Source organism: Mus pahari, chromosome 3 (assembly GCF_900095145.1).
Source record: "Mus pahari chromosome 3, PAHARI_EIJ_v1.1, whole genome shotgun sequence".
Lineage (NCBI taxonomy): Eukaryota > Metazoa > Chordata > Mammalia > Rodentia > Muridae > Mus > Mus pahari.
In genome coordinates this window covers 104,625,533-104,644,073 of record NC_034592.1, presented here as the reverse complement: position 1 = coordinate 104,644,073, position 18,541 = coordinate 104,625,533, and the positions used below count along the sequence as shown (strand labels likewise).

General features: G+C 44.3%; 2 protein-coding genes across 8 annotated transcripts in view; one reads left to right on the top strand and one right to left on the bottom strand.

Annotated features, from left to right (window-relative positions):
- Tp53bp1 (tumor protein p53 binding protein 1) overlaps positions 1–16,658 on the top strand; it is a 102,912-nt gene extending 86,254 nt beyond the window's left edge. For 4 of the 6 annotated variants that reach the window (XM_029535959.1, XM_029535958.1, XM_029535956.1 and 1 more), the window contains 11 exons: positions 1,269–1,421; positions 3,230–3,501; positions 4,072–4,221; positions 4,426–4,856; positions 7,391–7,582; positions 7,956–8,171; positions 9,713–9,928; positions 11,098–11,192; positions 11,689–11,888; positions 12,351–12,496; positions 12,847–16,658. In XM_029535959.1, coding sequence (XP_029391819.1) covers positions 1,269–1,421; positions 3,230–3,501; positions 4,072–4,221; positions 4,426–4,856; positions 7,391–7,582; positions 7,956–8,171; positions 9,713–9,928; positions 11,098–11,192; positions 11,689–11,888; positions 12,351–12,496; positions 12,847–13,034 — 2,259 coding nt within the window. In that variant the 3' untranslated portion in view covers positions 13,035–16,658. The remainder of the gene's footprint in view (positions 1–1,268; positions 1,422–3,229; positions 3,502–4,071; positions 4,222–4,425; positions 4,857–7,390; positions 7,583–7,955; positions 8,172–9,712; positions 9,929–11,097; positions 11,193–11,688; positions 11,889–12,350; positions 12,497–12,846) is intronic. The other 2 variants (XM_029535957.1, XM_029535960.1) reach the window with 1 other exon arrangement.
- Tubgcp4 (tubulin gamma complex associated protein 4) overlaps positions 12,699–18,541 on the bottom strand; it is a 26,341-nt gene continuing 20,498 nt past the window's right edge. For both annotated transcript variants that reach the window (XM_021192924.1, XM_021192926.1), the window contains exons 15-18: positions 17,352–17,486; positions 15,977–16,093; positions 15,252–15,391; positions 12,699–14,755 (exon numbers count right to left, since the gene is read on the bottom strand). In XM_021192924.1, coding sequence (XP_021048583.1) covers positions 14,743–14,755; positions 15,252–15,391; positions 15,977–16,093; positions 17,352–17,486 — 405 coding nt within the window. In that variant the 3' untranslated portion in view covers positions 12,699–14,742. The remainder of the gene's footprint in view (positions 14,756–15,251; positions 15,392–15,976; positions 16,094–17,351; positions 17,487–18,541) is intronic.

Here is an 18,541-nt window from a genome sequence, read left to right as displayed (position 1 = left end):
TCCTGGAACTCACTTTGTAGACCAGGCTGGCCTCGAACTCAGAAATCCGCCTGCCTCTGCCTCCTGAGTGCTGGGATTAAAGGCGTGCGCCACCACGACCGGCTTATGCCTAGCTTTTTAACTTAACCCTTTAGTTAAAAATCTATTCCTTGTGTCTTAAGTGGGATTTCTATGACAAAGCACCATGACCAAAAGCAACTTGAGGCCGAAAGGGTTACTACATAGGCCATTGAGGGCAGCCAAGGCAGGAACTAGGACAACAGGAACCCAGCGGGCTAATGCACAGGCATGGAGGGCTCCACCTAGTGGCTATTCCACATGGCTTGCCTGCTCTCCTTTTTGTTGTTGGTTGGTTGGTTTTTATTTTTGTTCCTGTGGTCTTGTTTTGAGACAGTGTTTTCCTGTGTTGCGCTAGCCTTCCTAGAACTCCCTCTATAGATCAGACTAGCCTCCAACTCAGAGATCTACCTGCCTCCTGAGTGCTGGTCCCACCACTGCCTTGCTCAGCCTGATAGAACCCAGGACCTCCAGCTGAGGGGTATTAGCACCCACTGTGGGCAGGGCCCTCCCACAGCGATCACTAAGTAAGGAAATGCCCTACAGCTAGATCTTATGGAGGCATAAGTGAGGTTCATTCTTCTGTGATGACTCTGTGTTATGTTAACCTAAAACATACATTGGTGAGTAAGCAGAGGCTGGTGACCTATGTATGGAGACCCTGTCTCTAAACAAAGTAATAAAACCCCCAAAACTATTCCTTGGAACAGATAATTTCCTATTTAATCTCAGGAGAAAGCAGTGTCTTTAGTTACTGAACTGGCTTTCACTAGTTAACAGGTGTTGTTCTGGGCTTCTCTAAGAGTCAAAGAGCACCTGGTTTTTAGGTAAAGCACCGTTATCAGAATTAAAGGATTAGCTGGCTGTGGTGGCACATACTTACCAGAGTCTGAGGCAGGAGGATCATGAGTTGGAGAGATCAGCCTGGGGTACATAGTGAGTTGAAGACAAGTCTGAGCTATACAATGAAACAAACAAAAAGTTGAAAAAATTTAGAGTGTTTATTTTTTTTCTCAAAATAATGTATTAGCTACTCTGATTGAGCTTTGTCATTTTAGGTCAAATGAGGCAGACATAGTCTCCCTGTGAATAAATGGATCACTTATCACGTCTGATTCATGAGTCTTCTGACAGTTTCCAGTGAAAATTGTGACTCCATTCCACTTCTGTTCGCTGGTTTTGTTCATTCTGTGTTGTGGTTTTTGTTACAGGGGGAAGAAGAATTTGAAATGCCCCAGCCTCCGCATGGCCATGTCTTGCATCGCCACATGAGAACCATTCGAGAAGTCCGTACACTCGTCACCCGTGTCATCACAGATGTTTATTATGTGGATGGGACAGAAGTGGAAAGGAAAATAACAGAGGTAACAACTGCACCCACCTCCCTACCCACCCCTCCTATCCCCGAGGCGCTGGCGCTCCTCTTCAGTTTCTTTTTGCCTTTTTTTTTCCCTTTTTGAGACAGGGTCTTTTTACACAGCCCTGGCTGTCCTGGAACTTGCTCTGTAGACCAGGCTGGCCTCGATCTCTCAGAGATCTGCCTGCCTCTGCCTCCTGAGTGCTACCACTGCTGGCTGGTTTGTTTCTTATTGTAGCACAAGCTTCTTAACCTGTTGTGTAGCCATTCTTGAGCGTCTCATCTTTCTGTCTCCATCTGTTTATGTTTGTGACAAACCTAAGGTCACATGCGTGTGAGGGAAGGGAGCACTGTAAGCCTGTGGGGTTTCTTTCCTTTTAACATTCATTCATTCATTCATTCATTCAGTGTGTGTATTCATGTGGCTGTGTGTATACAGTGGCCCATGTGTGACATCTTTTGGAAGACAGCTTTCAGAGTCGGCTGTTCTTGCATCCTTGGCTCTGGGCTATCAGACTTGGGTCATGAAGCAGCTTAGGAGCCATTTTGCTATCTATCCTTGCCCTCCCTCAAACTATAAATTCTCGAAGGAGAAATTTTCCAAAAGGGAAACGTCAAAACCAGCCATTTGTTTACCTTTTAGTAGTATTACACAAGCATATGGTTCACCCTGTCTCTGTGGAGAGACTGGGCTTCTTAGGAGAGTCTTCTTTCTCCACACCATGTCAGTTAGCCTGATGCTCTGTAAACATTTTAGATGAGGAAGACAAAATTGTATTATGTATGCCCATTTCCCTATGCTGTGCCTGTTGGGGATGTGTGTCTTGGTCCTAGACCCTTGCTGTACCATGCCTGGCTTTCAGTCTTACTAGATGATTTACAGCTGAGCTCTAACACCCAAGTGTGCATATGAAGTGAAGCCAGCTTGGTATTTTAGTGGTTTGTATTTATCAAAAGTCGTTCATCATCATCATCATCATCATCGTCACCAGAGACAGGGTCTCATTATATAGCCATGGCTGTCTTGAAGTTTAGCATGTAGATCAGGCTGGCCTTGAACTCAGAGAGAGATCTGTCTGCATCCATTTCCCCGTGTGTGTGACTACACTCAGCATACACTGTAAACTCAGGGCTTTCCCACGAAGCTGCATCCTCAGCTCTGATTATGTTTTTGTCTTCATTTTTCCAAACCAATTTTAGTTATTTTTGCTTATAATTTTCTGTTTCCTTGGACATTTAGAAAAGAACTAATGTTAATGACACGCCCAGAATGGCTCCTGCCGCTCCTTTCTGCGACCTCCTTAGCTCTCTCCTCTCCACCGGGAGCTCCTTCTGTCTCCTGGGTTAAAGCCCTTGCTCGGCGCCCATGCTTATATGCTGTCCCAGTAGAAAGAGTTTCATGTGCCATAGAAAGGGTTCTTTCTTCTTAATGTTTTGCTCCATGTAATATGTTAAGTGGTTGGCTCAGTAGCTTTGAACAAGTTTAAAAACTGTATTTACTTACTTTTGAGTCAGGGTTTCACTGGCTGGACTGAAATTTGATTTATGGATCAGGCTAGCCTCAAACTCACAGTTTACCTGCCTCTGCCTCCCAGGATTAAAGATACGTGCCATCATACCTAGCTATGCTTTGAAAAATTCATGTAGCCATGGCTCAAAACAGATATCAAATATTTCCATGGCTCCAGGAAGCTCCTCCCCGGTTCCCACCTGGCTGATGTGACATTTCCTGCAGTCTCTAGGATCTCCAGCCGTCACCTTAGCTTCCTGTTAGTGTGCTTTCTTTTAGCTTCCCTATCTGTTTCTTCCCTTCAGGAGACTGAAGAACCAATCGTAGAGTGTCAGGAATGTGAAACAGAAGTTTCCCCTTCACAGACTGGAGGTTCCTCTGGGGACCTGGGGGACATCAGCTCCTTCTCCTCCAAAGCTTCCAGCTCACACCACACATCCAGTGGAACAAGTCTCTCAGCCATACACAGCAGTGGCAGCTCAGGGCGAGGAGCTGGGCCACTCAAAGGAAAAGCCAGTGGGACAGAAGCTGCAGATTTTGCCTTACCCAGTTCCCGAGGAGGCCCAGGAAAACTGAGGTGCAGACAGGTTCTCCAGAGAGAACCCTGAAGGGGCAGGGCTGCTAATGTTTTCATATCACATGAGAAGAAATACTGGGGAATGCCCCACCTCGAGCTGGAGAATCAGTGCCTCTTCCTCCTTGTGGGCAAAGAAGCCCCTTGAGGATGTTGGGGATGCTGGGCATACTCTCCTGCCATCCCTAGGTTCTGCAGCTTATCCATATTTTGGTGGGGAGTACAGATTTGGAACAGGCCCCCACTGTGCTCTGTGTCCTTGGTTTTTGGTCTGCTCTGTGGGTATCCAGAGCCTGAAGTAGAATAGAAGGTCGGGCAGAAATGGGTGTGGCATCGCAAATAGTAGCAGCAGGAAGCTATGTCAGGAGGGAGTAGACTTTCATACAGGAAAAAGTCCTTTTACCCATCCCCCTTGCTCCCCGGCTGATGAGTTTTGATGGGTGTGAGCCAGGTTCCTTTTGCCCTGGAGAAGCAGCACTTGTTGCCTGACATATAGTTGGAAGGTCCTGGGGAGATGTTAAAGGATGTACTCATTAGCAGCTGCTATCAAACTAACCTGTCTTCATTCTCTAGTCCTAGAAAAGGGATCAGTCAGACAGGGGCACCGGTGTGTGAGGAAGATGGTGATGCAGGCCTTGGCATCAGACAGGGAGGGAAGGCTCCAGTTACACCTCGTGGGCGTGGGCGAAGGGGCCGTCCACCTTCTCGGACCACTGGAACCAGGTACCTGGGTAGTGCCAAAAAAAAATAGGAGTAGAGGGAAGAGGAGAATAGAGAGGAGGGGCCCACACTGATGCCTGAGGCCGCTGAGAGATTGGGTTCATTCCTGTGATGGGGTTAATAAAGAATGGAGGAAGAGATCTATAGGGAAAAGAGTCGGAAGGTAGGTCCTGTCTTGTTCTCACTTCCTTCTCTACCCGTCTTTAGAGAAACGGTTGTGTCTGGTCCGTTGGGCGCAGAAGATATTTCACCTAGCATGTCCCCAGATGACAAATCCTTCACCCGCGTTATGCCTCGTGTGCCAGATTCTACCAAACGGACGGATGCCGGCTCTAGTGCTTTGCGGCGGAGTGATTCTCCAGAGATTCCTTTTCAGGCTGCTACTGGGTCCTCTGATGGCTTGGATTCCTCATCTTCAGGAAACAGCTTTGTGGGGCTCCGTGTTGTAGCCAAGTGGTCATCCAATGGCTACTTTTACTCTGGGAAGATCACCCGAGATGTGGGAGCTGGGAAGTACAAGCTGCTCTTTGATGATGGGTACGAATGTGATGTGTTGGGCAAAGACATTCTCCTGTGTGACCCCATCCCCCTGGACACTGAAGTGACAGCCCTCTCAGAAGATGAGTATTTCAGTGCAGGTAATGAAACAAGCGGAGTCCCTTCAGATGGACTGTGCCTGCTGGTCCCTCCTGTCGGTGGTTACCAGCTCAGTCTCGTCTTCCCAGCCTCACTGTTGATCTGGATCTCCCAAGTCAGAGATCCCACTCCTATTACATGGCTTTCCCTGGCCATTGACTGTTTGGTTTTCAGTATACTTATTTTGGAATAGTTATAGGCTTAAAGAAAACATTGCCAAGTACAGAATTGTGTTAGGGAGGATCCCTTTGCCGCCAAGCACTCCCTATCTGTAGTGTCCTAAATTAGTCCGATACTTTTGTCAGAAGCAAGAAGCCAGTCTCAGTCCCTAACTGTTAACTAAACTCCAAACTTTATTTGGATTTTACCATCTTTTCTATAATGTACTTTCTCTGTTTCAGGATCTAGTCGAGGATACCACATTACATTTAGTTATCATGTTTCGTTTAGTCTCCTCTGGTTTGTGGCAATTTCTGTCTTTTGTTTTTTCATGACTTTGACAGTTTTGAGGGATAATAGCTATTTTATAGAATGGTCTCTCAGATCAGGTCTGATGTTTTCACATTAGACTGGAGTTATGATTTTGTTTTTAATTCATTGTAAAGAATATAATTAGGGGTGAAGTGCTCTTCTAATCATTTCATATATATGGGGCTGAGGGAGGCATGTGACATCACCCTACATCACTGGTGATCTGAGTCTTTATCACTAGGTAAGAGACTCTCCAGGTCTCTCCACTTCAACATTAGTGTTTTCCCCTTTGCATTCTGTCTGATTTCACTCCCGCCTTTTATGCCCTGGCTGTCCTGGAACTTGCATTGTAAAATCAGGCTGGCCTCAAGCTAACAGAGATCCCCCTGCCTCTGCCTCCTGAGTCCTGGGATTAAAGCTATGTGCTACTATGCCAGGCTTCACTTCTGACTTTTATGCTCACTGACGGTGCTAATAAGAATTCAGCTGGAGACTGGTGGTGCACTGAGATATTTTAGTGTAGGAAGAGGGCGTGCTGCATGTTGTGCTCTGATTTGAAGAATGATGCCCTTGTGTTGTCTTTTTTTTGGGGGGGGGGTCTCGGGTCACTGTCCTTTTTGTAATAGCCAGTGTTGGCAATGGTGAGGTATTCCTGTGTGCTTTTACTTTTTCATATATTAATTCTGTAAATATAGCTTCTTAGCTATATGGTGTTGACTGTCTTTTAGAAATGTCCTTTCTGGATATTGTGTTGCACTGGGTAGACTGCGAGGACAAGCTTTTCTGTTGGGAGCTTCCAGGCTTTTTTGTTCCAGGGTTCCCCAAGTACCTGCTTTTTACTCCCTTGTTTTGGTGTTTTGGGGCCACTTTACCTTGTAACACTAGATAACACTATCGGTTGTGTGGCATTACTTAGGAGCAGTACATCATGGTTTGTATGTATTGTCTTCATCTGGTATGAAGCCACCTTAGAGGCTGACATTGGCTCTTTCAAGATAGATTAGTATCAGCAGTAAATGTGCACCATGGGATAGGGATTCAGCATTCCACTTGTTGAGGCTATTTACCAGTGTCAGTAAGCAGCACACTGCTTCTAGTTGTAGTAGCTCTTCCTTAGTGATGAGTGTCCTTCTGGCCTTGGGTATATGTCAGTCTGAAGTGGTCTTCAGGATTTAGTTTGGTGGTAGCTAGGAGACAAGCAGAGTAAAGGAGTCGATTGTGTGGCCCAGCAGGAGAACTAGGACCTGCTTCCTCCTCCTTGCTCTTCCCTGGCAGGATAGCTAGGTCCCTTAGCCCTTCATTGAAAACAAGCTAATGGAGATTAAGTGTACCTTTCTGTTCACCAGAACGGAAAATAGCAGTAGTGATGTGCCATTTTTATGTTGTATGTGAGATCTATGTTGTTTATTGGTTGGTAGAAAGGAATGTGGTTTTTTTGTTTGTTTTGTTTTGTTTTCCCTTTTTTTCCCCCTAGAATTGGACATAGATCTTGCCTACCTAATCCTCACATAACAGAACTAGGCCTAAACTCAGGTTTGTTGAGTTTTGTGCTCCTAACCTAAAGGCCTGTCTGTAGCTGTGTATCAATCAGGGTAGAGGCCAGCAGGGAAGCAGGCTTTATCTCCCCTTCCTTTGTCTACATCTGACTTTGTTGTACAATAGACAAACATGTACATGATTTCTTAGAATTGTCATTTTCACCTGTCATTTTCATTCATTCTTCAAAGAAACCACAATGGGAAAGCTTAGGAGATTGCTATAGGATCATTAAGAAACCATGCCATTCACTTCAGGAGATCCACCTGAGCCACTGATAATCTCTCAGTCCAGTCTTCGGAAGCTTTATTTTATAGCTAAAGGCTGCTTTCTCTCAGAAGACCTTATCTAATCCTAGTGTATTAGCTACATATATCCCAAGTGTTGTAAACCATTTGGCATGGACAGCCATGTTCGGCCCATGGTTGTTGGCTCTCTGTGTTCCCTGCCTCAGGCCTGCTTTTGTAGAGCCCTTCTGAGAGGCTGCTCAGCAGCCTACATTTATGGTATCTTATAATGTCATCTCCAGGAGTGGTGAAAGGACATAGGAAGGAGTCTGGGGAGCTGTATTACAGCATTGAAAAAGAAGGCCAAAGGAAGTGGTATAAACGAATGGCAGTCATTCTGTCCTTGGAGCAAGGAAACAGACTGAGAGAGCAATATGGGCTTGGCCCATATGAAGCTGTCACACCGCTCACGAAGGCAGCAGATATCAGCTTAGGTAAGAATTTCCTGAACAACTGCCCATGGGTCCATGCTTCACTTAAAGGGAGGAATGGTTTCTAGAATAGTAGGAATGATCGTCTGACTCCTTTGTGTGGTTTAGTGGATAGTAATGACTGTCATTTCCTAGTAACTGCCACACCTTTATCCCCTTCCAAATACCAAATGAGAAGTCTCTAGGATTTTTCTGGCCTTTCTCATTCTATCGGGGAGCAAATATATCTCAATCATGGCAGTGTTGGAAAACATAAAATGTGTGGCTTTAGAAGGAGGTTTCATGACTGGGGAGGTTGTGAAAAGCACAGTACTGTCCATGTCAGGTTTAAGTTCTTCCTTAACCTGATCTTACTAGCCTTTGACTTATTCATCAGACAATTTGGTGGAAGGAAAGCGGAAACGGCGCAGTAACATTAGCTCCCCAGCCACCCCCACTGCCTCCAGTAGCAGCAGCACAACGCCCACACGTAAAGCCACAGAGAGTCCCCGTGCTTCCACCGGAGTCCCGTCAGGCAAAAGGAAACTTCCGACTTCTGAAGAGGAACGCTCCCCTGCTAAGCGAGGTCGAAAGTCTGCCACCGTGAAACCTGGTAAGATGGGAGCCTAGTACATGCAGATGTCCTGTCTATGCTGTCACAGACTGGTGCTACAAGTTACATGTTATCCTGGTATAAGCTCCATTCCCTGTCCTCTCTTCAGGGCCCAGCAGGAGGGCAGGACTTGATCACAGACAGACTCTGTGTGGGCTCTTTGGGGGGAGATATAAGCATAGAAGTTGGCACTCAAAATGGGTAGAATTTCTTAGATTTTATCCTCTGCCATCTCCTGCTTCTTGGTAGACTTTGTTTCCTCTATCTTTTCCCCTCACTATCTTGTGCTCACACTTTCTCAAGCTTCCTATAGAACAGTTGTGCTTCAGCCTGCATCTTCCCTTTCCCCTGCCCATCCCTTTCAGTCACTCCTATTCATCGTGAAAAAAACTCAGTCAGTTGTTCAAGTGTCTGTGGTGGCCCAGAGTTGGCCACGGTGGTTTCTGTAGATAGAGGTAAAGTCCTGTCTGTTGGGTACGGTCTCTCAGACTAGCACTGTGATGGCATTCCATATTCCTTGGTCCAGAACCAGATCTTTGTTTTTCCTGTTAAGAGTTCTGTCATCTACTTACCACCTAATACCACTGCCATATATTTCAGGTTATTTAAAAACAGCAATAGCTAACCTTTATTAAATATTTACTAAATATTTTCACTCATATTCCCTTATATAATCTCTTAAAGCATATGTGCTAGAATTCACTTTCTATATTTCTGAAGAGTCTAAGGTAGGAAAGTTAGGTAACTTTCTCAACGTGACAGAACAAGCCAGATCTCAAATTTAGGTAGACCTGACCCTTTAGTCCAGTGCCAAATGCATAGTATTACTGCCTCTGACTGTTCCTGATCCTGGTTTTATTTCAGGAGGCATGCATGACCTGCCGTCATCTTAGCCTCCTAGTGAACCTGATTCGGCTTCAGTAGGTATCCGTTTCCTTCTGGAGGACTTACTGGGGCACATCTTAGCATGGGTGTTCTGGAATGGTGTCTCACTTACCTTCCCAGGTGTTGACAGCTGGGTGTTGAGGTGGGGTATTTTGTTCTGGCTTCACTTCCACATAAAGACTCTATCACCAAGAATTTGGCATTGCTCTGAATCTGATTGGGGCAGTTCTTGGCAGCAGTAAAAAGTTGTTTTTTTCTTCCTCATTAAAGATTGCTTCAAAATGTCAGAGACCTGGATGGGGAATGTGGTTGAAGACTTCCAAACACTACATTTTCCTGTTCTAGAGCCACCTTTGATTTCAGGTGGCCTTAGAAATTGATGTTATAGAAGTAGTACCAGTTCATTTCCATATATGAGAACAACCGACTGCCCGCTGTAATGGTCACGTCAGATTTAAATGTTATTTTGTCTTCATTGTAAATTTGGGCCTAGCTTGTTGGCCATTTAGAGTGATTGGCTGTATTAATGGTCTTTGGGTCATAGCTTAGGCAAAGCGTACCAGGACATGGCCTATCCAGTCACACTTGGTGCTGGGCCTTTGTTCAAGTAGTGATCTGTGTGCATCGTTTTGGTAACTGTTTTTTGTGTTTCCTAGGAACAGTGGGGGCAGCAGAGTTTGTGAGCCCCTGTGAAACTGGAGACAACACAGGTGAGCCTTCTGTCCTGGAAGAGCCAAGAGGGCCTTTGCCCCTCAACAAGACTTTGTTTCTGGGCTATGCCTTTCTCCTCACCATGGCTACAACCAGTGACAAGCTGGCCAGTCGTTCTAAGCTGCTAGATGGTCCTACAGGAAGCAGTGAAGAGGAGGAGGGTGAGTCCCTGGGGTGCTGACCTATGTACTCTTTCTTGACTTGTGAAGGGATGCTTTTTTTCATTCAGGTAGAGTAGTGCACCAGGCAGGTGGTAACTGATTCTGGCCACATAAGTAAAATTAACTTGTACCCTATTTCTGGTTTGTAGACTTTTCACAAAATTGTTTTCAGTGAGTGGTTCTCAAGATGGTCTTGGTAGACAGCTGAGAAATAGTTATCTTTTTTTTTTTTTTTTTTTTTTTTTTTTTTTGAGACAGGGGTTTCTCTGTGTAGCCCTGGCTGTCCTGGAACTCACTTTGTAGACCAGGCTGGCCTTGAACTCAGAAATCCCCCTGCCTCTGCCTCCCAAATGCTGGGATTAAAGGTGTCACCACCACGCCCGGCTGGTTTTCATGTTTGTTTTGTTTTGTTTTTGTTTTTCGAGACAGGGTTTCTCTGTGTAGCCCTGGCTGTCCTGGAACTCACTTTGTAGACCAGGCTGTCCTTGAACTCAGAAATCCCCCTGCCTCTGCCTCCCAAATGCTGGGATTAAAGGCGTGCACCACCACCGCCCAGCTGAAATAGTTATCTTTTTGTTAATTTACAAACTACATAGACACAGGTGTACACCGTCTATAGATTTATGCATGGATGTATATGTATCTGTGCACATGTGTGGTAGTCATGGGACAATTTGGAAGAGTATTATTCTTCCTCCTAATGTAAGATGTCCCAGGGGATCAAACTCAGGTCACCAGGCTTGGCAGCCTAGGGAGAAGAGCGAGTGTGGGATGGGTGGTTTGTTAAACAGAATTCAGATATGTACAATGGAAGAAAAAGCAGTGACCTAGCCTGACCTCAGAATTAGCAGTCCCTTGAATTCCATGCAGCAGCCGGCATCACAGTTAATGTGGTTTGCAGCCTTTTTTGCTTTTCTAGTGTTGCTTTAACAACTTAGCCCTTGAAATCACACTTCACAAGGCAGTTCAACATAGGCGTTTGTTGCTTGGAATAGTCCAGAAAGCTGACTGAGAGTGATGTAGACTGTTCAGTTCCTCAGATACATTAGTAAATCTGCATCTGTCTAGTCACCAGTAGCTGAAGAATAGAAGAGGAAGCAGTTACAAATAGGCATTAAAGTATTTAAATTTTATAATATTAAAAATAATTATTTTTGTTACACATACAGAATTTTTAGAAATTCCTCCTTTCAACAAGCAGTATACAGAATGCCAGCTTCGAGCAGGAGCTGGGTATATCCTTGAAGACTTCAATGAAGCCCAGGTGAGGACTTTATTTTGTGGCTATCTTCTTTCTGTATTGAGAAAAGGCCCAAAAGGGTTTGGGTGGTTTACTGAAGTCCAGGGACTGTGCCAGTGTGCTGCTCCAGCCCAGCATTTTCAGTGTACACAAGGAAGAGGAGCTAGAGCTTGTGTTGGGTGGTAGTGGTTCTGCAGAGACACCAACAGATTGAACTTATACAGTAGAAAGCCTATTGGTGGTAGTGTTTCTCTAGCCCGGAAGGTGGGGTACTGAGTGTGGTTCACCCTTGAGATTTAGGCCTTCTAAAAGACATAGGTGAAACAAATTGTCACAGGAAGCAGTTTGGGCTTTTCAGTGAGCCAACACCACCTTTGCTACAAAAAACCAGATTAGGTAGTATTTTTGATACCAATTGGAAGCTGTTATATCTGTTCTGGAGGGTTCATTAGGTCCAGCTAATCGGCAAAGGTTTTCCTGGACACCACCAGACCAGTCAGCTGGGTTTCTTTTCTTCTAGTGTAACACAGCCTACCAGTGTCTCCTGATTGCGGACCAGCACTGTCGAACCCGGAAGTACTTCTTGTGCCTTGCCAGTGGCATTCCTTGTGTGTCTCATGTCTGGGTCCATGACAGTTGCCATGCTAACCAACTTCAAAACTATCGTAATTATCTGCTGCCTGCTGGGTATAGCCTTGAGGAGCAACGAATTCTGGATTGGTGAGTGTTTGGAAGCCCATTTAGAGCTGAGAAGACAGGAAGACTAGCATTTGGGAAGAAAGTCTAGTTGAGAAATTGAAGTGTTACTAGAAACTGGAATGTCTTTAGAATTTGAAATGATTTCAGCAGTTAAAGTACTTTATTGCCAGAGCTCACTGGGAACCTTCTGACTGTGTGGAAAGATTAGTATATGTGGTCAGTGTTCCCCAGTAGGGGAAGCATTGAAATTAGGATTAAGTTTCAAGTTTAAACTTAGAGAGGGGAGGGGACTAACCTGATTTACTAGCAAAGTCTGGGCTCCTAGAATGCATACCTCCTTCAGAAGGCAGAGCATGTTCAACACATGGCAGAGCTAGGAAAGCACACAGACAAGGACTCCTTTTGCAGAACTAATTGTAAGATATGATGGGCTAAACTAAGTTTCTTTCCAGTTCCTAAACACTGTCTCCAACTCCTTCACAGGCAACCCCGTGAAAACCCTTTCCAGAATCTGAAGGTCCTCTTGGTGTCAGATCAACAACAGAACTTCTTGGAGCTCTGGTCTGAGATCCTTATGACTGGAGGGGCAGCCTCTGTGAAGCAGCACCATTCAAGTGCCCATAACAAAGGTACCTGAAAGCATCTGTGTCATAGTCATTCCAGGGATGTCCTTAGAGTCACACCTGTTAGCCTGTGTATTCCAAGTCTGTCCTCATTTTTAAGATAAATCCTACCTTCAAAAAGGGTAGGTTGACGTAAGTGAAGGATAATGCTATTCAGGCTTCTAGTCTCCAGTGGTATTTCCATTCAATAGTTCTACAAGGCCAGAAGTGGTGATTACAACTTTTATTTTAGATTATGAACATACAGTACCTATAGTAGAGGGCTATGGTTTGGCAGAGTAGGGAATACTGGTTAGAAGGCACACCTGTCTTTTTTTAAACTGTTCTTTCCTCATACTTCCCCCTACCTTTTACAGACATTGCTTTAGGGGTATTTGATGTGGTGGTGACAGACCCCTCATGCCCAGCCTCGGTGCTCAAGTGTGCTGAAGCCTTGCAACTGCCTGTGGTATCACAAGAATGGGTGATCCAGTGCCTCATTGTTGGGGAGAGAATTGGATTCAAGCAGCATCCAAAATATAAACATGATTATGTTTCTCACTAAGGATACTTGGTCTTACTGGTTTTATTCCCTGCTATTGTGGAGACTGTGTTTTAATCAGGTTTTAAGTGTGTCTTGTGTGTAATTGTATTCTTTGCATGGACCTTGTAAATAGTTTTATTTGCTGGACTTTTATGATAAAATAAATGTTGAATCTCTTTGGTTGTAGTAACTGGGATGTCTTCATCTGTTTCTTTGAGCTTAATCTCAGAACATGGTAATCATAGGATCTTCTCGGAAGTTGTCAGCAGGCTTTTCACTTTAGCAGTACAACAAACAAAGGGAGATAAAATATAAGAACGAACTTTATTCTGTGGTATCACTGTCAATGTCAAAAGGTTATTCCAGGCTACCTAAAATGTTATGCTTCCAAAAACAGTTTAAAGTAGGTGAGGGCCTAGGTAAACAGTAAGTAGTGCTAAAGTTGAGTGGGACTGGGGACAGCTCTAGGTATCAAGAGTTTATTGACAGATGACCTGCTACTGGGAACGTGAACATGACCAGTTGCTAATGAATGGACAGTGACTATAAATTTGCTGGGACTGTTTTCTGTAACATAAGTAGTCAAGACTGTTGGAAGTTATTCCTTCCTCACACTCATCATCATAATCCCTGTTAACGAACGGCTTCTCATTCTCTAAATAAAGCCATCTGTCTTATTTTTTCTATAGTGCCAAATAATAATTAGGCTTTGTGACCACACTTGTCTGTCTCAACAACTTGTCTTGCTGTGAGATGAAAGCAATCACAGACAATAGCTAAATTGAGTATGTGTGGCTGTTTGAATAGTTCTTTATTTACAAAAACAAGCAGCAGGCTGTTACCCGCTAAGCCCTGCTTTTAGAGGTTAACAAGTTGGGGGTGATCCTCCTGGATAGTTGACAAGTACGGGCTCAGGCCTTCATAGTGGGTGGTAGACAATGTAGATGAAGAGAGGACTCAGTGACTACAAACTGAGGTCCGGATGTTTCATTCTTGTCCAGCTTGGAGGGAAGGATGTCAATCAAGTGTTGTTTTGTTTATGCTGCGGAGATCATTAGTATGTTCTCCTCAGCCCATGGTGGCTAGGCTATCTGGCCACAAAACCTTAACTCATGTGGCAGGTCTAAGGTGGGAAAACTGGGTTACAGTTTTCTGTTTCTAAATCCGAACAATTTGACCTCTATCCTCTTTAGCCAGAACTGCCCCTTTACTAATCTGAAAGAATTAGAACCCACTGGCTCAATTCTTCAGATAAAGGATACTAAAATCTTAAATTTTGGGGAAGGATAAAGATAATCTGTGTAGTTATAAACTACAAGGTACAGAAAGAGGGAGCCCACAGGCTGTCTGAAGGGTTTTCTCATTTGGTGGTGACGTAGAAGCTGACCTGTTCAGAAGCCCGGTTCCTTCCTTACATGAGCCAAGTCAATGCTTACTGTGGTTACCTTCCATAGGAATATAGTAACTGTTCAATAGACCACTGTTACACAGTGAACCCACCCAGCAGATGTCTTTAGTGTAAAGGATCAAAGCCCTCGTGTGGTCAGCAGAGGGCTATCAGACCCCAGCTCCCCTACAGGAATGGTAGGAAGGATTTTTATACCTCTGCACTTCTTCTAGAAGACCCTTTCAGCAGTCTGCAGGCATTTGATGAATGATTTGAGACATTTGTTACAGACCTCAGAACGTGGTAGGTCTGTTGTTTCATTTTATGAACCAGAGCTTTCTTTTACATGCCAAAACTATAAAAGAAAAAAAAAAAGTTTCATTAAATGCCATGTCTTCCAAAGAAACATGGCAATCTGAGATAAAGCTAACACCATGGCAACAACACAGCTCTCTTAAGAAGCCGACTATGACCACTGGATGTCAGTATTAGATTTAAGGAAGTTTGAAAGAGAGAGCATGGCACCACAGCCGCACTTCTGCTAGTACATGTCAGAGCAGGCAGTGGAAGCCAGACTGCCCCCTAGAACATAGCAGTACATAGCCTAACACAGAACTTACCCTCAGCTGTAGTAGTTTACTATGCTGATGAACTTCACTAGAAAATAAATTCCAGTAAAATTGAGGAACATTATCACCCTACCCCCATACCCCCACCCTTTCCTGCATCTCTGAGCCTTGCTTATAAAATGAGGGCAATCTGGAGATGATGGCTAGAGTTGCATTTTGGTCTTCTATTGTTCATTAACCCCCTCCTCCAAATCTAGTAAGTGCCCCATGGATTGTTCCTACCTGCCCAGAGTCCCACCAGCCTGGGTATAGTATTTGTTATAGTCTAGCCGGAGCAGTAACTGAGCCAAATCTGAGTTGATCTGGTGATTCCGAACACTGGAAAGAATCTTGAACAGGAGTGAAGACTGGCGACTAAAGCCCTGTTGAGAGACCCGAGCTGTCAGTGACCAGACAGAGTACTGGGGGGGGGGGGGGGAGGGGGGGATCCTTTGGAAAAGCTTTGTTTAAGTGTTTGCAGAACCACCTGGCCTTCCCATATTCCCATTTCTATCAGCTCCTAAAATGACTTCTTAGTACATGTCGTGAAATGCATGACTCCCATGAAAATACTTTCTCGTTAGTAGAAATTTAACAGCTCATTTAAGATTAATATATTCCATCACATACTGGGATTGCAGTGATCTTGCTTTGTTACAAGGAGATAAATATAGTCTGAGATTATAATTATAAGTGAGATAGGAGGCTGGTTCAGGGAAGAAAGTGGGATGTGAGAAAATGAGCACAAAGCCAGTGCATACTTGGTGGGCTGAAGAAACTATTCAGGGCTGAACTATTTCTGAACACTGTGAGGCAGCACATTATAATCTCACCGATACCAGCGCTTTTATCTTTTTATCTTGTCATTTCTGTGTCTGTTCCGGAAAACGCTTTATTGACCTGGAGCAGACTGCTTGCTCCGTAAGTGGGGGTGGAGGTATGTGTTTTCAGTGGCTAGGCAGACTCACCTTCACGAGAATGCTCAGCTGGGCAGCCCCACGCTCATCCAGTGGACCTAGGTTCCGACTGACCAGTGAGCAGAAACTGTGACAGAGGTCCAGGATTTCATTCAGGCAGTGAAACACCTATCCAAGAATACAGCTGGCGTTAAGAAATGAAGAAATCGCTGAGAAATGCAAGGTTTGGGAAATAGTTTTTAACAGCTGACCTCCCATGTCTGATCTCAGCAGACACCACAACCTTCAAAGCTGTCTGGCCCTCCCAAGCAACATACAGAATGAACATCCCTTCTTGGGACAGCTGGCTTCTCTGACTCCCTGCACAAAACCTCTGCTCTAGTCACCATTAACTCCTCATTCCTGAGACCCACTAAGTATGCTCTTGCCTTTGAGCTCTGAGTGTTGTCCCCTGGGATTCTCTTTTAGTAACAGTTCAAAGCCTCATTCTCTGTGAACTGCTCCCTCCCTACTGCAGCCTTTAGTGATCTCCACCCTTCTTCTGTTGTAGTATCTGTGTTGTTCACTGGTGATTGTCTGGGCCACCTGTGCTGTTGCTGACTTTTGTATGTACATGTCTTGTTGTTTTCCAACTAGATTGTGAGCTCCTTAAGGGCAGAGCCATGACTTATACCTCTTTGTATCCCCAGTGCCTTGCATACAGTAAGCACTCAATAAAGACTTCAATTATGATAACCTGTTGTTTTAATGTGTTCTTCCTCAAGGATCCTTCTAGGTGAAGCAAGTAACAGCCCAAATACCAGGGTTCAAAGAAACCCATACCATTTATGGTTGGTGCCCTGGTGAGTAGTACAGCTTGCTCGCTACAGGGTTATCTGAGTTGCACGCTTCACCTTGGGATTGGGGCCAGCTTGTGTGCTTGCAGTTATTGGTGCTGAGACCCCAGTCTGCACATTTGACTTTAGTGTTTTCTGGCCTTAGATTTTTCACAAGATCCCAATATGCAGTCAATGTTGAGTAGCTGTCAGAAGAGCTAAATGTATGTACTTGCAGATGGACGTACACCCAGAGCGTTAGACATGATGTACCTATGAGAACTGGTTTCAAATGACTGGTTGATCCTGGTTCAACAGATTTCTAAGAAAGTGAGCTCTGTTGTTTTCCTGTAGAGTCAGAGAGATTCCTGAATTTATGTAGGTAATTTGTGGGGTGTGTGTGTGTGTGTGTATGTGTGTGTTTTAAACATAAAGTTCTTTTTATCTATATCTGTTCACCATAAACACTAGTTACCTTTTAACAATGTATTTTGAGTTGTCAAAAATGTAAAAATGGAATTGAACATGCGCTGAATAACAGTTTCATATCTTGACAATTTCAAGAGCCTATAGGAACATATTAGGCTAAGCAAACAACCACCCCTACTTACAGGCTTCAGCAAAATAAAAGATTGGGCCAGCAAATTGCTTAGGAAGTGGTCATGCGCCAATCTGATGCTTTCAAAGTCCCTCGTAGAATTGATCTGATGAAGCAGCTGTGAGAACTGAGACTCTAGCACATCTACCTGATAGACAGATACAAAAACCTTTTTTATCACCTGGCACATTCTGAGTGTTCTATTTTATGGTTCGTCTCATCTTTTATTTTTAGCATGTGTGTTAATTGCTTATGACACAGAGGCATGTGGAGGGCAAAGGACAACTTTCCAAGGTCAGTCCCAGGTCATCAGGCTTGGTGGCTCCAGCCTTTACCCACGGAGCCATCTCACCAGCCCTCATCTTCCTTCTAGCCACTTTAGGCTGACCAGTGACATGTTTCAGTTGCTGAGCCTTGTACAGTGTGTGTTGCTTGGGGCCTGTGTATGCAGAGGAAGGCTGTAGCAATGAACTACATTCCCTGCCATTTGTTTCTTTTTATATAGGGTCTTGCTGCAGCTCAGGCTTTGCAATTCTCCTTCCTGACACTTCCCAGTGTGGTTGTTACAGTTGTGTGTTAACAGAACTGGTTGTATAATTTCTGTTTTTGAGACAGGGTCTCATGTAACCCAGGCTGGCCTGAAACTCGTTGTGTAGCCAAGAATGACCTTGAACTTCTGATCCTCTTCTTTCTACCTCTGAAATGTTATGCAGTGCCAGAGCTCAAACCCTTTCTGAATGCTATATAAGTCTTCTACCAACTGACCTACATTCCCAGTCACAGTTATTATTTAAAAAAAAAAAGAAAAAAGTGTGTTTTGCTTGTGTGTGTATGTGTAACACACACAGATGCCAGAAGAGGATGTCAGATCATTTGGGATTAGAGTTGCAGATGGTTGGAGCCACCATGTGGATACTAAGAAACAAACCCAGGTCCTCTGCAAGTGTAGTCAGAGCTTTTAACTGCTAAATCATCTTTTTAGCTCCATGGGTGTGTAATTCTTAATAGTTTGAAATGTCTTTGTAGACCACTCACCTACCCAGTAAAATCCACTCATGCCTTGTCCCTTCCACTGACTTAGTTAGCAATAGCAGGCTTATTCAACATGTAGTCAAGGAGAGGTATGGGATAAGCATAGCCAAGGAACAACACAAAATTATAAAATTAGTCAAAAGATTATGAGGTGATTTTTTTTTTTTTNNC